The sequence below is a fragment of the Dermacentor albipictus genome, chromosome 10 (assembly GCF_038994185.2).
Source record: "Dermacentor albipictus isolate Rhodes 1998 colony chromosome 10, USDA_Dalb.pri_finalv2, whole genome shotgun sequence".
In the NCBI taxonomy this organism is placed as follows: Eukaryota; Metazoa; Arthropoda; class Arachnida; order Ixodida; family Ixodidae; genus Dermacentor; species Dermacentor albipictus.
This window is the reverse complement of record NC_091830.1, coordinates 42,523,033-42,542,311: the sequence shown is the minus strand read 5'-3', so window position 1 is coordinate 42,542,311 and position 19,279 is coordinate 42,523,033. Positions and strand designations below refer to the sequence as shown.

General features: G+C 46.0%; 1 protein-coding gene across 1 annotated transcript; it reads left to right on the top strand.

Moving 5' to 3' along the window:
• Positions 1 to 554: 554 nt before the first annotated feature.
• LOC135907416 (receptor-type tyrosine-protein phosphatase delta-like) lies at positions 555 to 18,713 on the top strand. Its single transcript, XM_065439102.1, has 5 exons — positions 555 to 750; positions 6,084 to 6,166; positions 8,450 to 8,670; positions 12,193 to 12,486; positions 17,426 to 18,713. Exons 1-5 carry the CDS (start codon positions 673 to 675, stop codon positions 18,418 to 18,420), a joined length of 1,671 nt encoding a protein of 556 aa, XP_065295174.1. The 5' UTR covers positions 555 to 672; the 3' UTR covers positions 18,421 to 18,713.
• The last annotated feature ends 566 nt before the right edge of the window (positions 18,714 to 19,279 follow it).

Below are 19,279 nucleotides of genomic sequence, written 5' to 3'. Positions count from 1 at the left end.
AGCTATATATACAAGTATATTCACAAAGCAATACGCCGCACTTGGCCAAGAGGCAACAGCTCGCGCTCACCTCTAATCGTCATCGTCGTCGTCTTCACCCTGCTCGCCTCTTTGCAATCGCAAATACTGTTCCGCAGCACTATTTCTTCCACTGAAGTTACAATGCGTCGCACTTTTCTCTGTCTATCCGAACAGTAAATGCACGTTGCATCAATACTTGCAACCGGTTACATTCACGGAGAACGGTACTTAGTACGCCTAGGTCCCCGTACACTTGCGCCCGTAATGTCACAACCTTTCCTATTACTTTCATTTGGACAGCAGCGCAATCATGTAAATTGAAAAATGTGCGTTTTAACAAGCGCCGCAGGTGCCAACTTCATGCATGTAGTGCACTGATTGGAAATAAATGCTTTTTCGCAAGAGTACTTTGAGTCATTGTCAATGAGCCGACACACTTGACACTTTATCTCGCACCAACGACAGGGCAAAAGATAAACCCCTTGCCGGCTCACGGGAGGCGCACATATAAGCGGAGTGCAGGTTCATCCTCTTCAGGCTTTGACGTCGGCTGAGGCGCGTACGTGGAAAAGATATGTAGATGCGAATATCAATTCGGTGACAACTTTATTTTAGCTCCATTCAAGGCCTTCTATTTGATATCAGGGGACCATGGCGTCGCCCAGAAAAATAATCGCCGTTTGCTTCGTGACCATCGTCTTCTTTTCGGCCATCATCCAGGTCGCGCATGTGAGTTCATTTCATTCATATACTATACCGCAAATTAGGATGGGTGATTGAAAAGCTTTCCCGTTATCCAATGCAATTCTAATCGCGACTGATTTCTTTTTTCTTATTGGGGTAATCAATTTAGCATGTTATCACAAACAGAACCAACCATGATCACCTGAAATTCCTCATATATTTGGCGTCGGGCAGTTTCCAGGTGCAAGTAACCTGCTGCAGATTGCTGTAAACGTTCTGAAGATTGTCAAAACTTGTCTCTCTCTACGTATCTGCGCATTTTCATGTGTCCTAATATTTGTTTGTAGGGCCCGAAGCACTAAGCACTGGAATAGTTTGCAACGAGGTAGTCATTCCCCTTGACAACCAGCTTGCGTTTACTTGAATTCTGGGGTTTTACGAGCCAAAACCACGATTTGATTAGGAGCCACACCATAGTCGTGGACTCCTGAATAATTTTAACCACCAGGAGATCTTTAACGTGCCCCCCAACGCATGGAACACGGGCGTTATTTGCATTTCGCCCCCATCGAAATGCGGCCCCCCCGGGGTCGCGATTTGATCCTGCGACGTCGTGCTTTAGCAGCGCAACACCATGTAGCCCGCTAAGCCACCGCGTCGGGTGCGTTTACTTCACGTCTCAACTTGTGACGGCCACATCAAATACAATTCGGTTTATATTCTTGCGCACGGAATTCAGCGGAATTTATGGGTCGATTAGTTAGGTACACGTGATTTTCACCCTGGTTAAAATTCTTTATGACTCATACGCAGAGTTCTCGCTTACTTCGTGGCCGTCGAACGCAACACTATTTGAACTCTGTTAAACCGACCAAGGCATGGACCATTTTCATAGGCAATGATTTCTGGACAATCGTTCCATTAGTCGCAGGGTAATAATAATAATAATATTTCGGGTTTTACGTGCCAAAACCACTTTCTGATTATGAGGCACGCCGTAGTGGAGGACTCCGGAAATTTTGACCACCTGGGGTTCCTTAACGTGCACCTAAATCTAAGCACACGGGTGTTTTCTCATTTCGCCCCCATCGAAATGCGGCCGCCGTGGCCGGGATTTGATCCCGCGACCTCGTGCTCAGCAGCCCAACACCATAGCCACTGAGCAACCACGGTGGGTGGTCGCAGGATCGAACTGGCCTCAGAGGCCGATCGTATAAGCGTTATGGCCAGCCCCACTTTGTTCACGTGCTCGCGCATCTTTCTCTCTCCTTTCTTTATTTTCGTTCCTGTATTCCTTTTCCCTGGTGCAAGTTAGCAAGCTGCACCCAGATTTGGTTCATTTCCTTGTCCTTCCCTTCTTTCCTCTTTCGCCGCGCTTACCATGCGACGGCATTCGCAGATGGGCTGTAAAGCGGCTATGGAATAAAAATTAGCTCACGCAACAGCAACGTCACGTAACACGAGTAAAAAATGGACTCGCCGATGACCTTGTTACTTTTTCTACCTTTCGTACGGCCCACAGCCGCCGAGAAAAAAACACTTGCCTTCTGCGACGCATAAATAATAAAGGTTCATAGTGTTAGCTTTATCTATTCACCCGTGGACTGGTGAAAGATCGAAGTTATAGAAAGCTACCGGTTCAGCTACGAGAGCTCATTGTTTGAGACCCACAGGCTGAATATACGGCATTGTTCGAAGGCCGCCGGAATTTCACTCTTTGTACAACAATTTTATATCATCTGCATAATCATATCGACTTCACGTGTCTATGCAAATGCAAGTGAAATTGGGCAACTCCTTTCCTGACTGCTGCATATCCCATTATACACGTGCCCGCTGCGATAACCTCAACTGCGTCCGAGACGAGGCTTCGAGGTCAAGCTTTGAGGACGTCCAAGCGCTGTTTGTTCCCGTCATGTACCCAGAAGCCCAGTGTAGCACACTTCTTTACTTCCAGAATACATTGGCTTATACATACATACATACATACATACATACATACATACATACATACATACATACATACATACATACATACATACATACATACATACATACATACATACATACATACATACATACATACATACATACATACATATTTTATTTATTAGTTACCTGCATCGCCCCGTAGGGCATTACAGCAGGGAGGTTACAAACTTGAATCAATACATCAATAAATTAGTTCAATGCGTGGTAAAAAGCATCATTTTCTGTAATATATACAATGGTCGATGGCAAACTGTTCCAATCTCGAACAGTTCTAACAAAAAAAGAATAACGAAAGACGTCACCCCTACAAGAAAATTCCCTGACCTTCAGACAGTGGTCAAGTCGCCTAGATATATAGTGTGGTGCCTGGATATATTTTTCGCGGTTTATGCCTGTTTTAGAATAATAAATATCGTGGAAAAATTTTAATCTAATATGCTTTCTACGATCCTTCAGCTCTTGCCATTTAAGTTTAAGTTTTCTTTCTGTCATGCTAAGCTGCCGGCTATAATTACCAAGAACAAATCTAACTGCCCTATTCTGGATTTTTTCTAATTTGTTTATAAGCTCACATGTGTGTGGGTCCCAACAAACACATCCATATTCAAGTATTGAACGTACATGACTAAAGTACAACTGCGTCTTCAAGTTACTCGGTAAATGACTAAAATTGCGCCGCAAGAATCCCAAAACTGATGCTGCCTTATTTCCAATATAGTTAACATGCTTGTTCCATCGTAAATCAGAAGTAAAAAACACACCTAGATATTTAAATTCCTTGCTTACTTTTAGAGTTGAATCATGAATTCTATACCTATAGGGATGATTAGCTCGTTTTCTTGTAAAGGTGACGTGAACAGTCTTATTTATATTTAATGACATATCCCAACGCACACACCAGTCTGCGATAGTGTTTAGGTCAACTTGCAGGATTTGTGAATCGGAAATGGCATCTACGACTCTATAAACAACACAGTCATCAGCAAACATCCTGAATGAAGACTGTATACCAGCTGAAATGTCATTAATATACAACAAAAACAATAGTGGCCCCAACACTGAGCCTTGGGGAACTCCCGACGTAACTGATGCATATTGCGAAGATATACCGTTCAGAACCACAGCCTGTTTCCGCAATGACAAATATTCGGCAATCCACGCTATTATTTTAACATCCAAGTTATAAGCTTTTAATTTGGAGAGTAGGAGACTGTGTGCGACTACATCAAACGCTTTACTGAAATCCAAGAAAACGCAGTCCACAACTTGTTGCTTATCAACTGCCGAGGCTAAATCATGAATAAACTCTACCAACTGTGTATTGCACGATAAACCACGCCTGAAACCATGTTGGCAGGGACTTAGGAGATTATGCTTAGTTAAGTGGGCCATAACACAACTGTATATTACATGCTCCATAATTTTGCAGGTTATACTAGTTAAGGAAACGGGCCTGTAGTTCTGAACGGAGTTACGCACCCCACTCTTATGTATGGGCACGACTCGCGCTAACTTCCAATCATCTGGCATATCAGTTTCATTGAGGGACTTCTGAAACATCCGGACGAAATAAAAGCATAACGCGTCCGCACAGCTCCGTATGATAGCGGCAGGAATGTCATCAGGGCCGCATGCCTTAGCCTGGTTCACATCTTTTAATAATTTGCGGATACCATCGACACAAAAGGTAACTTCTGGCATGGGGTCTATTTCAGCAGGTAATTCAAAACAGACAGTACGTGAGCTAGACGGCAAAAAGACAGATGAAAAATAACGGCTAAAAATTTCAACTTTAGACTCATTATCATGAATAATAGTTTCCTCATTTTTCAAAGCAGGTATTGATCTGTTGTCTTTGCCATTACGCTTCACATACCTCCAAAATTCTTTGGTATCCGTGACAAGTCTTTCTCCTAGATTAAAGAAATAGAAGTCCTTAGCGATGTCGGACTTTTGCCTAAATTCAGTTTTTGTTGCTTTCAGCAAGGCCAAATGCTCTGGCGAATGCTCTGACGAATACATACATACATACATACATACATACATACACGTGCCACTGACGAACTTTCCATCAAGCACTTGTGCACAGACAAACCCACGTGTTTGCTGCATGCTCGCTGCGCAGGCGTGCACACCTATGCGATCCATAATTTGTGCATGTTGTTGCACCCACGTTATTACTTTTGTTCGTACCACTAGCTATGAAAGTCAAACTTGTGCACCTCTCTTGTCTCATGATTACGAACAAAACTCAGCGCTAAGACAAGGGACGAAGAAACAAGTGCACGACACTGGCACTGTGTTGCGCGCTTCTTTCTTCGTCCCTCGTGTGAAATTTCTTTTTTGTTGTTGTTTTACGTGCCATTATCACGATTTGATTATGAAGCACGCCGTAGTGAAGGACTCCAAAATACATTGCAAAAGGATGGATAGGTGGGCTAGTTGGTAAAGCATATTAATAAAAACTTAGAGCTTTAAAAACACGAAAGACGTTAGAGAAAGAAACACACACCACCCGCGCTCACTCAAAACTGATGTTCAATGCACTTATGGAAAAACACATATGTAGAAAGTGGACGCTTCGCGCGTGTCGAGATGAGGTATAAAAACGGCATGCATCTGAGGAACGTGCGAATATCGATTAACAAAATTGAATTCTTTATCATGCATCTGCCTAACGGGGGTTCTTTAGCGTGCATCCAAAGCACGGTGCACGGGTGGTTTTTTTGTTTTGTTTTTTTCATTTCACCCCCATCGAAATGCGGCCGCCGCGGCCGGAATTAGATACCCCGATCTCCTGATTAGTAGCGTAACACCACAGCCCCTACGCCACCGCGCTACCACGGCGGGTCCCTATAGTCTTAGCGGTGATCTTTCTTTGTAACGATGAGTCTAATCCAAGCAGTCTAATTAGTAGTCTTAATCTGTTGTCTGTGTTTTGTCAAACTACATGCAGCGCAGCAGATGCGTGTTTGTGTGACCATGTATGTGAAGTGTGCATTGCTGGAGTGATACCATCGGTCTGAGGACCAGTAACATCTTTTTACATCAACAGCAGACGTTCAAATATTTATTACTTTGGGAGTCGCTATTTGAGCAGAGTCCAAGTGTTGCCTTTCACACAACTGCAGAAGAATGTAAAAAAAACCCGAAACTTCTACCAAAGTGAAAAAAAGCACTATATTGCGGTAGCATCCGGAGACGTTCCAACTTATTCGTGTGCAGTATTTCCTTGAGTTTAGATCTAGTGCTCCTGATCATATGGTAAGTACCGTTTGGTATTCGTTGGTGAGCGCAATTTCCCTTCCACTCTTTACCTCCTTTCCTTCCCCCATTTTCGCCCCGCTTTTGTTCCGACTGTTTAATTTTCTTCGTCACATCCACAGGCTGCCCTCTGTCCTGCACCTACGGATCTTGAACCACTCAAAATAATGCACGACTCCATCACGTTCGGATGGTATCCGACAGAGTGAGTATTCACTGATTTTCATTGATTTATTGGCATTTTGCTAGATAATGCACTGGCGAAACACCAGTGCTGGCGGTACTTATCAAAGGCATTTCCAATGTGATTGATTGATTGATTGATTGATTGATTGGTTGATTGATTGATTGATTGATTGATTGATTGATTGATTGATTGATTGATTGATTGATTGATTGATTGATTGATTGATTGATTGATAGGGTATATAACGTTGGGACAGCAACCCTAGGACTATCATGATCCACGCGGTAGTGGAGGTCTCCGGAATAATTTCGACAACCTGTTCTTTAACGTGCACTAAAATCTAAGTACAACCCTAGTGTTTTTCTTTTCGTTATTTTTTTTTGCATATCGCCTTCTAAATGGGGCCGCCGCTGTCAGCAGTCGAGCCCGCGACCTCGCGCTCAGCAGCATAATGGCGTATTCACTGAGCTACCTGCAGCGGCGAGTTATTTCAATGTTTCCAGACAGAATGTTACGTAATTAGAAATGAGTATACATGAGCACAAGGGGAGCGAGTGGTTCACGCATAGCGCACGTGTATAACACACACATGGCCTAAATTGCGAGCACGAATACGGGCAAACCGTATTCACAAAAGCAGGAGAGTATACTATGTAACCTGTCAGGAAAAAAAATTCGCTGGAGCAATCCAAAGTCGATCTAACGCGCAAGCGCAAAGTTCAAAAGAAAGAAAGAAAGATTTCTGAGTGTTGCCGTTGCGTTTTGTAATACGTATATTACAAACGGTAAAGCACGCCAACCAATCACCGTTTTAGAGCATCGAAATTTGGATCCATATTACGAAACAAAGACTTCAACACTGAACTTGCAATATCAAAACAGCAAGTCTTTGTAGTTGAAGATAAGCAAGTACAATTAACTATGAAGAATACAAGAATAGAAATTGAAGAAACATATCACGAAATAGTCGATGAGAGAGACCGACACCTACTTAGGCAAACAAGGTCAGAGCAGTAATAAAATAAGGCTTAAATATGTAATTCCAATAACCGCAACGTGAAAACTATTGTTCACGACATGGATACAAACTGCTGGCACAATTGTCGTTGTGTAGCGGTCATTGTTTCTGGAAATTTATTCAAAATGGATGGCAAGTTGAAATGAAGTGCTTGTAAATTTTAGTTAGTTCGGAAACGAGGTACGAACCATGAGGCGGTTTGTCGCATACGCGTATTAGTGTTGTTAGCTTTTAGGCATGCTAAATGAAAACAAAGCCCGAACTCTTTTGCAACCATAGCACGAATCGTCTTCGTCGTTCGTTATGCGTCTCTCTAGAAGGCCGGTTCTTCGTGGCGCTTCGTCTAACGGGGTTCAAAGCTAATTCCCAATCATGTCTCAGCACACTTAAGGAACCCCATATTTCTCCCACAGTATCCGCACAGAACTTATAGTTTCTGATTCCCTATAGTGAATCTAGGTTACATGTACGAACAAAACAAAAAACACGCAATGCATGAGAAATTACTAGAAAGCATTACAACACGTTTTAATAGCGATGACTAAAGCCATCCCATTAGCGCGGCTGAGTGGCTGTTGGCCAGTGTTACAATACTTAAAATGGTCGGGTTCTACGTGCCAAAACCACTTTCTGATTATGAGGCACGCCGTAGTAGGGGACTCCGGAAATTTCGACCACCTGTGGTTCTTTAACGTGCACCTAAATCTAAGTACACGGGTGTTTTCGCATTTCGCCCCCATCGAAATGCGGCCGCCGTGGCCGGGATTCGATCCCGCGACCTCGTGCTCAGCAGCCCAACACCACAGCCACTGAGCAACCACTGCCGGTAGTGTTAAAATACTGACCCCGAGGTCGCGGGTGCGATTTCGTAGCATATTTGAATGAGTCCGGAACATGCGAACTCGTTCTTTTACTAGACACTGGGCGCACGTCAAGCAACCCCAGGGGGCTGAGGTTACCTGAAAGCCTTCCACTAACGTGTCTCTCGTAACGCATGCGTTGTTTCGGGTCAATGGGCATATTCAATCAATCAATCAATCAATCAATCAACCAATCAATCAATCAATCAATCAATCAAACCAATCAATAAACGTGTTTCGCAAGATCCTACACATGACCGGGGTTGTTGGAGAAGTATGGGAGGGGCCTTTGCCCTGCAGTGGGCGTAACCAGGCTGATGATGATGATGATGATGATGATGATGATGATGATGATGATGACACAACCGTGACCGGGGAACTGAAAAAAAGTGCGCGAACGCGTGTTCGCGCGCTGTGACGCAGGGCCAACCCCTTGCACTGCGCCTGCGTGTTTCCCGGTGTCTACGCGGAAACCTGCTCGGCAAACTCCACGCCCGCGGCTTGCCAGGCGGGCGTGACCGGTCGCACCAGCGCCGGGCGGAACCTGATGCCCGATTACCCTCACACCGTCTGCGTGCAGACGCAGTGCTCGCCGACCGAGTTCTCGCCCCCCGTCTGCAGGAGCGTCTACACCTTACCGTCAGGTATAGACGGCTTCTACAGGCCCTTCGAATCAATGAATTTATCCAGAAACTTTGTATGGTCTTCCGGGCTAAAAGCCGCTCTAGGCAGCTTGACTGCGTCCCTGAAGACCACTACATTGGCGGCATGCGACGTTCCTTCTGCAATTTTACAAACGCATAAAAGAAAGCAAACATGTCGCAATTACAATGGATGTTCGTACTTATGAAGATAACAGATTTACGATACGAAGCACATCAAATGTTAACATAATACAAATAATATGATCATTTTATTATACGTATTTTACATGCACAGTAAGTTTTTGTAGTTGAAAATGAGCAAGTAAAATTAACTGTGAAGAATACTATGAATATGAAATTGGGCTGTGAATATAAGAATGAGCTACGAATATGGTTCGTGCAGTCTGGTGATTGTAATGAGAGAAATGCGAATTATTACTTTCGTACGAAGGCACCCCACCTTTGTGCATGATTTCTGCGTGACATGCGTGGTCAATTGAAACAAAATTTTAGACTGAGTGAAAGCTTTTTAGTTTTCTATCGTTTAAATACAGTATAGCCAATCTGTTACATCATCTTATGTATGAAATAGGAGTGGCTGCGTCAAAGAGACAGAAAAACCGATTCATCCTATTCCTAGAAATTTTATAATCTCGTCAGCCCACGTAACTTATTTATTTATTCGTACATACTTCCGCGCAATAATGGCTATAGCAGCAGTGGATTAACAGATGAAAATTATACACCGAAAAGTACGGTACAACGATGAGGGTGACGTGCGAGGACCATTCATCTTGGATGGCAGGCAAAAAAGTTCTGGGTGACCATGAGTGAATAGACCGAGGTAAGGAACTCCTGTCTGCAATGGAAGGAGGGAAAAAGCTTAATTTAAACTTATTAGTGCGTGCAAAGTAGGGGATCAAGTTCAAGTTGTGATGTCGACTCGTCTATGACTCTCGCGCGAGGTTAGTATATAGTTGTTTTTGAATGTCTAACAGAAGATTTGACAATGCTGTGCAAGAAATATAACGATGCCATGCGGCGACGTGAATAGAGCGAAATTAAATTCAATGAAATAAATGCAGAAGAACGTGAAAAGTCACGATCATAACGGTGAGATAAATATTACAGCTTTTTTTTCTGAATTGCTTCTAGCCTGTTAATCTCACACTGCTTATAAGGGTTATAAGGCTTATAAGTCAACAGGACGGATTAGTGATTTATATAACAGCAGCTTAGTATCCAGTCCATATAACCCATATTATCTAATCTAGCCCGATTCATATTCGCTTCTCCTGGCAATCATTCTGCAAGTCCAATATACCACCGGTTATCTGAAGTACACCATTACATGGAATCTATATACCAGATTTCTTCTTCTAAATTTCAAATATATTTTATCATGCATATCCCCCGTAATCCATACTAGCGTCTTAATAACACTTAGCATTAGTACTAACTGGCACAATATTTCTTACGACAATCGTCATATCTCTTAGGACTACATATACCTTAAATTTTCATTCTTTATGTTCACGTTTGGCACCAGGTAAATGATGGGACAAAATAGCCGCAATGCAGCAGCGTGAATATATATATATATGAACACGCTGTTTTGACAAAGGCTGGTCCACCAGCCGAAACGCCAGTCAAATATACTGTGCTGATATTCAACGTACGTCGCACTCTTTTCCTTCATATATATATATATATATATATATATATATATATATATATATATATATATGTATATATATAAGCTTTCACAGGAAGAGATTTTAAGGAGGGGTTGGTCGGAGCCCCCCAGTCCAGGGTCCCATTGGCCTCTGCCGCTTGCCTGACCTGGCTAATTAAGTACTTTTGTCCTCCCAAGTCGGAAAGGGTGAGCTATGCCTCCCACTGCTTCAATGCGACAATGCTATTTGGCCTAGGAGGGCGCTTAATGCACTCCCAGGTTACATGCATTAGGCTGGGTATGCCCCAGCACCAAAGGCAGTTGGCCCTATAGCGAGTTTAGCGTTTAACAATTTTAGAGGGGGCAATACCCCGGTCTGTGTTTTGCGCCAATCGGCGGCCTCTTCCCCGCTAAGTTGTGGGTGATGCGGCGGGTATTTTCTGCAGACTCCGCGCTGATGAGCAAGGATGTCCCTTGCATTTAAAATGATGGGGTTTCAAGAGGGATGGTGCGAGTGGTTGGGGTGAAAAGAGGACGCCGTCACTCGGCTGGTACTTCCGCGAGCTAACGCGTTATAGCCTGTTGGCTCCCTTGTATCCCCCTCGTGTCTCGGGCACCAGAGTAAGCGATGACGGTGGTTGAAATGTTTGGGAATTATTGCGAGGCTAGCCGCAGTCAGGTGGCCCTTGAGACACGTGGGATATGTCTCCCGGGAGTCCGTGACCAACACCGAGTCTATTTGCGAACGGTCTGGGTGAGCGAGGGCGATCGCCACAGCTAACATTTCGGCCGAGGTGGGGGATCCCGCCGTGGTCGACGCGGTTATTATAGGGACGTTTAGCGTATCCGGTATCCGGGAAAGCACGGGCGGTTTTCCGGTTTAGCGGGGGCGTAAAGGTGAGCGGCCCGATCGGTGGCGCCAGCTGGTGGCGCAAAGCTCAACCACACAACCACGGAGCTAATTACTGTATTCTGCTTAGCTGCTGGGGTAAACATTCGACAGTGGCGTAATCGTGTTCACAATTACGCCGCTGCCAAAAATTTGCACGAGTGGCGAAGCAGGATATGGTGAGTTACTGCAGTTTTAGCTATGCGTTTGTGTGGTTGAGCTCTACAACACCAGGCGGCTTCACCGCTCACGTTTACGCCCCGACCATCCGGTAACCCGCCCAAACCGCTCCCGTTTACCGGATTAGCGTACAAGCTAAACGTCTCTATTATCTGCTGCTGGCAGACGGCGTTCACGACTGCCAGGGCGTACCTCTTGATAGCGCTGCCCGGTCGCCTCTGCATATGCAGCTACACGGGAGTAGCTGCACATGGCTCCAATTCCCAAGAACACGCATACCGAGTACAACAAGGAAACTACACGGGAGTAGCTGCATATGCAGTTACGCCCGTGTAGTTTCCTTGTTGTACTCGGTATGCGTGTTCTTGGGAATTGGAGCCACTGTAATTTTGAATCTCACAGCTTGAATGTAGCTTCCACGACGTGTTACGAAGGCTTTACATAGGTGTCTAATAAAATGCGTGAAAAATTACAGTTGTCACGGCCTTTGCACCTCCTACACCCTTTAATGAAAACAAAAGCACTACTACAAAGATAGGTCGACCTGCCGAAACCTGGGACAGCCTTTCTGAGGCCCTTTACTTCTGTTCATGTAACTTCTATACCACAGTGTGCCACTCCATCTGTCGGTACCCTTCTTTATTTTGTGCTATATTTATAGTAACACTACTACTGCTAACGATGTTTGTACCTCTTAACGCTGGCCCCTTTCGTTTCGCATTCGAACACTCGTTTCTCCTGCGTCCGCTCGAATCTTGTAACACACGTCGCTTCGCAGTGCCGTACGAAAGCATCACCGCCAGGCGCCGCTCTTCGTCGCTGGACATCAAGTGGCGGGTGCCAGCGCGGATGCAGGGGTGGCTGGCCGGCTACAGGAGCCGCTGGTGCCGTCCGTCTTGCAACGTCAGCGAACAGATCATGCACGGCCTGCACGAGGGCTCTCTGAATCTCACCGAAGTCGAGACCGACGCCCAGTACACACTGTACCTGAGCGGGTTCACCGTACAGCGTTCGAGCGACCAGAAGCAATACAGCAACGAAGTCTCGCTCGTTGTCTATAGCGTGGAAACAGGTGAGTCTTTCCTGCTCCCGTAAAATTGTAACAAAAAAAAAACAATTGTGCCGACGGAAGTACTGTGAAGCTAAACAAGTTATACTCTGCGGGTTCTGAAATGACACTGCAGAGAAAATAATTTGGGCTGGAGTAATACAAACAACAGAGACATTCACACGATGATGGTGTACACCCGAGGTGATTCAACAGTAGTATAACAAGGAATGCCGCTGTAGCTGACGTACGGACAAGGAGCATTGCCATTGCCATGGGGAACATAAATTACGAATACTGTTACGTCTCAACACGGCTAAGGGCATTAGTTCGACGTTAACCACGAGGCAACGCCCCCCCCCTCCCCATTTATCAGCGCCTATCCAGAAGCCAACGCAGCTTTGACGCCGACTGTTGACGGGTCAACAAAAGACCCCTTCACCACCGGAGCCTGACAACCTGAACTAATGATGAAAAGCGCCAACGTAGAAATGCTACAGTGGGAATGGTTCCGACCTCGGATTTTGATGGCGTCAGCTCGGCCTACACATTTTTTTTTAACAGTAAACGTAGACCACACAGTGTTCTAAAGAAAAGCCAGGCAAGGTTGAAAAGACAAGCGAATGCCCACTCGTGCATACTCGCCAACATTTTTTCCCGTGACTCGCAGGCGTCGGTAATCAATGAAGATGTTACCAACCAGCCCACACGAACACGCCTGTTAAGACGCTCCCATTCGCATACTCATGACCCGCTTATACTCACCAACGCCGACTGGCAGTTCATAGTCATCGCCATACGCGCTCACCAGCACCCACTCACATATATGATCACCCACTCAGTCACCGACATGTCACCATCCCCCGCCGGCTACCTCTCGTACTCGTATCCACTCAAAACCAGAATCACTAGACACCTTTAGCGTGTCCGGTATTCGGGCAAGCGCGGGCGGTTTTCCGGTTTAGCGGGGGCGTCAAGGTGAGCGGCCAGATGGGTGGCGCCAGCTGGTGGCGCAAAGCTAAACCACACAAACACAGAGCTAATTACTATATTCTGCTTAGCTGCTGGCGTAAATTTCCGACAGTGGCGTAATCGTGTTCACAATTACGCCGCTGCCAAAAATTTGCACGAGTGGCGAAGCAGGATATGGTGAGTTACGGCAGTTTTAGCTATGCGTTTGTCTGGTTGAGCTCTACAACACCAGGCGGCTTCACCGCTCACGTTTACGCCCCGACCATCCGGTAATCCGCCCAAACCGCTCCCGTTCACCGGAATAGCGTACAAGCTAAAAGTCTCTACTGACTTTTATTAGTGAGGTTTAGCTTGTCCGGTATTCCGGTAAAACGTAGGCGGAGGCGTAAGCGTGAGCGGTCTGCTTGGTGCAGCCACCCGGTGGCGCAGTGCTCAAACAGATAGAAACAGCTAATATTGCAGTAACCAAGTGTATTTTACTTGGTTGCAGGTGTAAATTTTTGGCAGCAACCCGATTACGCCAGCGCCGAGAATTCACACCAGCGGCGAAGAATAATACGCTCGGTTAATGCAGTGTTAGCTGTTTCTGTCTGTCTGAGCACTGCGCCACCAGGTGGCTGCACCATGCAGAGCGCTCACGTTTACGCCTCCAACCCAATGCTCGTCCGCCTGCATTTTACCGGAATACCGGACAAGCTAAACCTCTCTACTAGAGAATTTTAGTGCATCCGGTATTCCGGCAAGCGCAGGCGGTTTGCCGGATGAGCGGGAGCGTAACCGTGAGCGACCAGATTGGTGGCGCCAGCTGATGGTGAAAAGCTAAACCACATAAACACGGAGCCAATTACTATATTCTTTTTAGCTGCTGGTGTAAATAGAGACGTTTAGCTTGTACGCTATTCCGGTAAACGGGAGCGGTTTGGGCGGATTACCGGATGGTCGAGGCGTAAACGTGAGCGGTGAAGCCGCCTGGTGTTGTAGAGCTCAACCAGACAAACGCATAGCTAAAACTGCCGTAACTCACCATATCCTGCTTCGCCACTCGTGCAAATGTTTGGCAGCGGCGTAATTGTGAACACGATTATGCCACTGTCGAAAATTTACGCCAGCAGCTAAGCAGAATACAGTAATTAGCTCTGTGTTTGTGTGGTTGAGCTTTGCGCCACCAGCTGACGCCACCGATCGGGCCGCTCACCTTGACGCCCCCGCTAAACCGGAACACCGCCCGCGCTTGCCCGGATACCGGACACGCTAAAGGTCTCTAATATTGTACAGCGGCGTAATCGTGTTCACAATTAGGTTGCTGCCGAAAATTTGCACCACCAGAGAAGCAGAATATAGTAGGTTGCTGCAATTTTAGCTCTGCCTTTGTCTGGTTGAGCTCTACGCCACCAGGCGGCTGCAAAGCTCCGGCCTCTCACGTTTACGCCCCCGACCATCCGGCAATCCGCCCAAGCCGCCCCCGTTTGCCGGAATAGCGGACATGCTAAAAGTCTCTATTCTTACTAGTGCAAACCGGCACTCGGTCCCGTTCACGCGTTTCCTCACTCACAAAGCGCCGTCTCACGCTCGCGAACCGAACGTGGGCAGAGTACAGTCAACCGCGAAAGCTTACGGGCCGCGGGATCTACCAAGAAGCTGAATTCTCGCGAAGCGTGGTCACACAGCCTCGAATTAAATGTTCCAGCATGTAGCAGCCTTCGCCACCTACACAGTGATATATTAAATACGAAGTGTCATGCGTTAACAGTGCAGGAACTCGCATTTGAAGGGGAAACCGCATCCCATAAACTTTTGCTGTTGACTGTATGTGTCAGTGCGTTCGGGGGTGTGCCGAGACCTAGTCCGGGTACTGAGTTTGGAAAGTTCCGAGAATGTTTACTCAGTTAACGGTCCCAAAACACGAAAAATTCTGCGTTGAAATCCTTGACACCCCGCCCGGCGCTACTGGACATAAATGACAAATAAACGAAATTTACCTATTTCAATTTCAACCTATAGTTACTTTAGTGCACATACTGCAACGCAGAAATTTCAACCGGCGAGTTCGCAAGGTATATTCACTCAGAAGGCGTGCTGAGAATGACAGCCGTTTCGAGGTATACCTTGAAAAATTATGCGACGAAATGCATTGTTAATGCATTGTTATCCCAGTTAAATTTATCCTAGAATGCGCAAGAAAACTTTTCGTAAAAAGAGAAAAGTAGCTGGAACAATAGCACATTTTATCGCTATTTTGACGACGCCTATCTCGAAGCTGGTAGTTTAAAAATTATTTACATGTGGATGTGCTCTGACACCTCACTGCCTTCAATTATTAAGTTGTGTGTTATTATATAATTAGTCATCAGTTGATTAGCTAAGCTTTCTTAAAAAAATCGTTTACGCTTTTAGATTTGTGCTGCAAACTATGTTTATCCCTTCGAGTAATCAAGCTCGAGAATTAGAGAATTCATATCTGGCGCAGGCGATTTCTGAAAAGTTGTGTCCATACGTAATACAAGACAAATACAGAGACCGTTTGTCAGCTACTCTATTTGTCTTGTACTATACAATTTATACAGATCAAGTGACCCAATTCTGCTATCCATGGATGCTCCATGCACGACTTTCTAATTTGTCAGCTCCTCTGTCTGATCAGTGCCTTCGATAGAGTTCGTCTTCTTCAGACGGAATGGAAAGTTGTTACGTGTTGAAAATCAACAAATTTCGCAGCGCGTTTTGGGGACTAACGTCTCGACACTGATGATAGTCTGAGAAAATAACAATCCCCAAATACTGAATGCCTTTAAACTTGCCAATTAATTGTGGAGTACGCGTGAGTTGTAAGTATTGTTCTCTGAAATTAGTGAATTTGGATGAAGAAATTGTAAACTCGAGCGTGCGCGTTGTACTTCTAGGAGTTCGAATGTACGCTTTTGCGCATGCGTTAAACTACCTCTATACGCAGCACAACACACCAATTTTAAGGTCTTCGGGAATTCGTAGAGGAATACTATTACGCAATCAAGCGTAGCTAGGGAGGAATTAGATTTATGCGCGAGCCAATTCGATCGTATGTTCCCAATTGATGATATTTACAACTGATTAACTGTATTAGCGTTTTTGTGACTTTTAATTTGATTGAGAGCTAGCATGTGCAGTGGCATACATGCGATATCTGCCTTACATCTTCAATGCACTCAAATGGAGCTTTATTAACTTTACAAGGTTTTTCGAAAATGGCCTGTGGCAGATAGCGTAATCCTAGTCGTTGAGCTGAATGTTCAAAGAGGTGGACAGTACTTGCACGAGAAATGGAAACACATACTCAACTAATTGATGAAAATTCACCAACTTATTACTTGACGGCACATTGCAATTTACGAATCGTGGCCGGTGTGCCTGCAAAGCATATCCACTTGGAAGAAATTTCGAGGAAGGCGCAGGTTCCGAGATGTGCGCCATCAGACTGGAAATAGAATTGCACTGTTGTGGCACTTCCTTTCTTTTTTTAGAAAACAGTATTTCATGCAGTGAAGCTCAAAAGTAACTGGAACGCGCATGTATTTTATCGCACACTTTGGCAATGAATATCTTGAAACTAGTGTCATCATGAAAATTCTTTCTACGTATATACGTCTTGCAAGCTCACCGGCTACAATTGGCAAATCACAATATCTGCCATGATTTCGTGATTTTTTAAAATTATTTGAATATGTGCTTCAATTTCTCGTTCATGCCCGCCCCTTTGAATAATTCAGCCAGACTACAATTGTCGATATTGAAAAATTCTGCAAAACTTAAAAATTATAGAAATATACGAAACAGCTGAGTCATCCATTTGAAAGTGCGAAAAAGGAAACGTTTCTCCAGTATACGAACATATCAGCTTTCAGCTGAGATTTCTGTAAATGTTGATGGTTCAGCTATTGTAACTTGGCTGATGCTGGTCACTACTTCTGCACGTTTTTAAACGTGATATCCCACTTTATTTTTCTGCTTGCCACAGACGGACCCATTAATATTTCCTTTCTGATCGAGAGGATCAAAAGTTCCACGCTCCTGGTTACCTGGCCCGAACCGGACCCGAACTCCAGGCGGTTTGACAACTATATCGTTAGTTGGTGGAAGGCGAACCAAACCGGTGCTGATGGAGTTCCAACGCGCAACCAGACCCTGCCGGCTACTTCAACGAGCTTCGTCATCAACAACCTCGAACCCGGTGCCACCTACTACTTTAACCTGTCCACTGTTCGAGAAGCGGACACCACAGACGCGTCCCAGCAGAAGGAAAGCGTGCGGCCCCAACTCCTCGAGAAACCGGAGGACGTTCGCGTCGAATCCCGAAGGTCCGTGACAGGTCCTCTCGCCTCCATAACGTGGAACGCTTCGCTCCACTGCGGGCACGACTCGCCGGTTCAGAGATACACGGTAAAGCTGTGCCCAATGTGCACGGTCGAAAAGGGGGCGCAGCCAACGAAATGCCGCCGCGCGTCAGTAAAGGCGTGCGCCGGCAAGGCCGTCGTCGCTAGACTCGAGTACCTCTGCTGGTATCGGGTCGAAGTGAGGGCACTTGCCCTCAGCGATGGCGGAAGCGTAAGCGAAGAAGGGGAACCCACGATCGCCCACTTCAAAACCCCAGCGAGCAACCCGTACCGGAAACCGGAAGGAGTCCGAGCCGAGATCCAGGGGTCTTCGAACGCCACCGCCTTGGTGTCCGTAACCTGGGACGTTAGGAGCTTCGCCAGAGAAAGGTCGTCCGCAACTCGATATTCCGTGAAAGTATGCCCCTCGTGCAACGAAGACTCCGGCACGAACCAGAAAGAGTGCCGCAGCGTAGCGGTTCCGGCCAGAGCTGGCAAGGCGGTCTTAGCCGGACTGAAGTACGTCTGCGGGTACGCAGTGGAAGTCCGGGCTCTCGTCGACGAAGTTCACGGTACAACAGACGAATCACAACCGGCGGTTCTCTATCTTACGGCTCGGTGCCTAAGGTACCTTCGCTGAGCGATTCGCTGCACGCGGAGTTGAGTGGTAGCCGCGTGATAGTCAGCTGGCTGAACCCAGCGGAACTCGGGGATTACGCGGTGCTGTACCACGTGACGCTTTCCCGTCCGACGCCAAGGTCCGCGGTGCGGGCGATCGTCAACGGTACGAAGAAGACTTTCGATGGTCTCGAACCGCAAGAGAACTACACAGTGGCCATCGCCGCTTGCCTACGCTGGGGTCAGCGACAGCAGTGCGTCGGAAACGCTACGCTGGAGTTCGAGACTCTGCCCAGAGGTCAGTCTGTTTAGAGGCCACGCGTACTTGTGCTTTTTCTCTACTTGACCCTGCTCATTCACTCACTGGTTACGGTGCTGTGCTGCTGAATATATGGCCGAGATCCTCGTTTCGTTTCCCGCCCTCGTCGGCCGTGTTCCCATGGTTTCGGAATACAAATGTTATTGTGTTCAGACTTTTGAGCTTAACGTAAAACTTCAAGTAGGTAAAGTGAATCCGGTGCCTTAACCTGCGGCTCCTCTCCTAGTTCCATACGTTAACATTAGGAATAACTTTAAGAAATGGTTACATAAAGAATAAGTCATTTACTTATTTGGGAAAGCAGCAACCTGTCGCGGCTTAAGAGTTCGCTGATAAAACATTCGGACAGGATCGAACTATTTAAAATTTTCTGTAAAACAAATCTTACGCAAATTTCGATTATGGGGGCAAGAGCACACAATACGCCGTTCCGCTAAGCCTTGTCGTACGTGCGGCCATTCACGGAAGAACGCAGAACACGTTCTGATAAGCAGTCCTACGTTTGAACACATAAAAAAAGTGTGTTCGAAACAATCACGATCCTTCGTAATCGTCCTTTTAG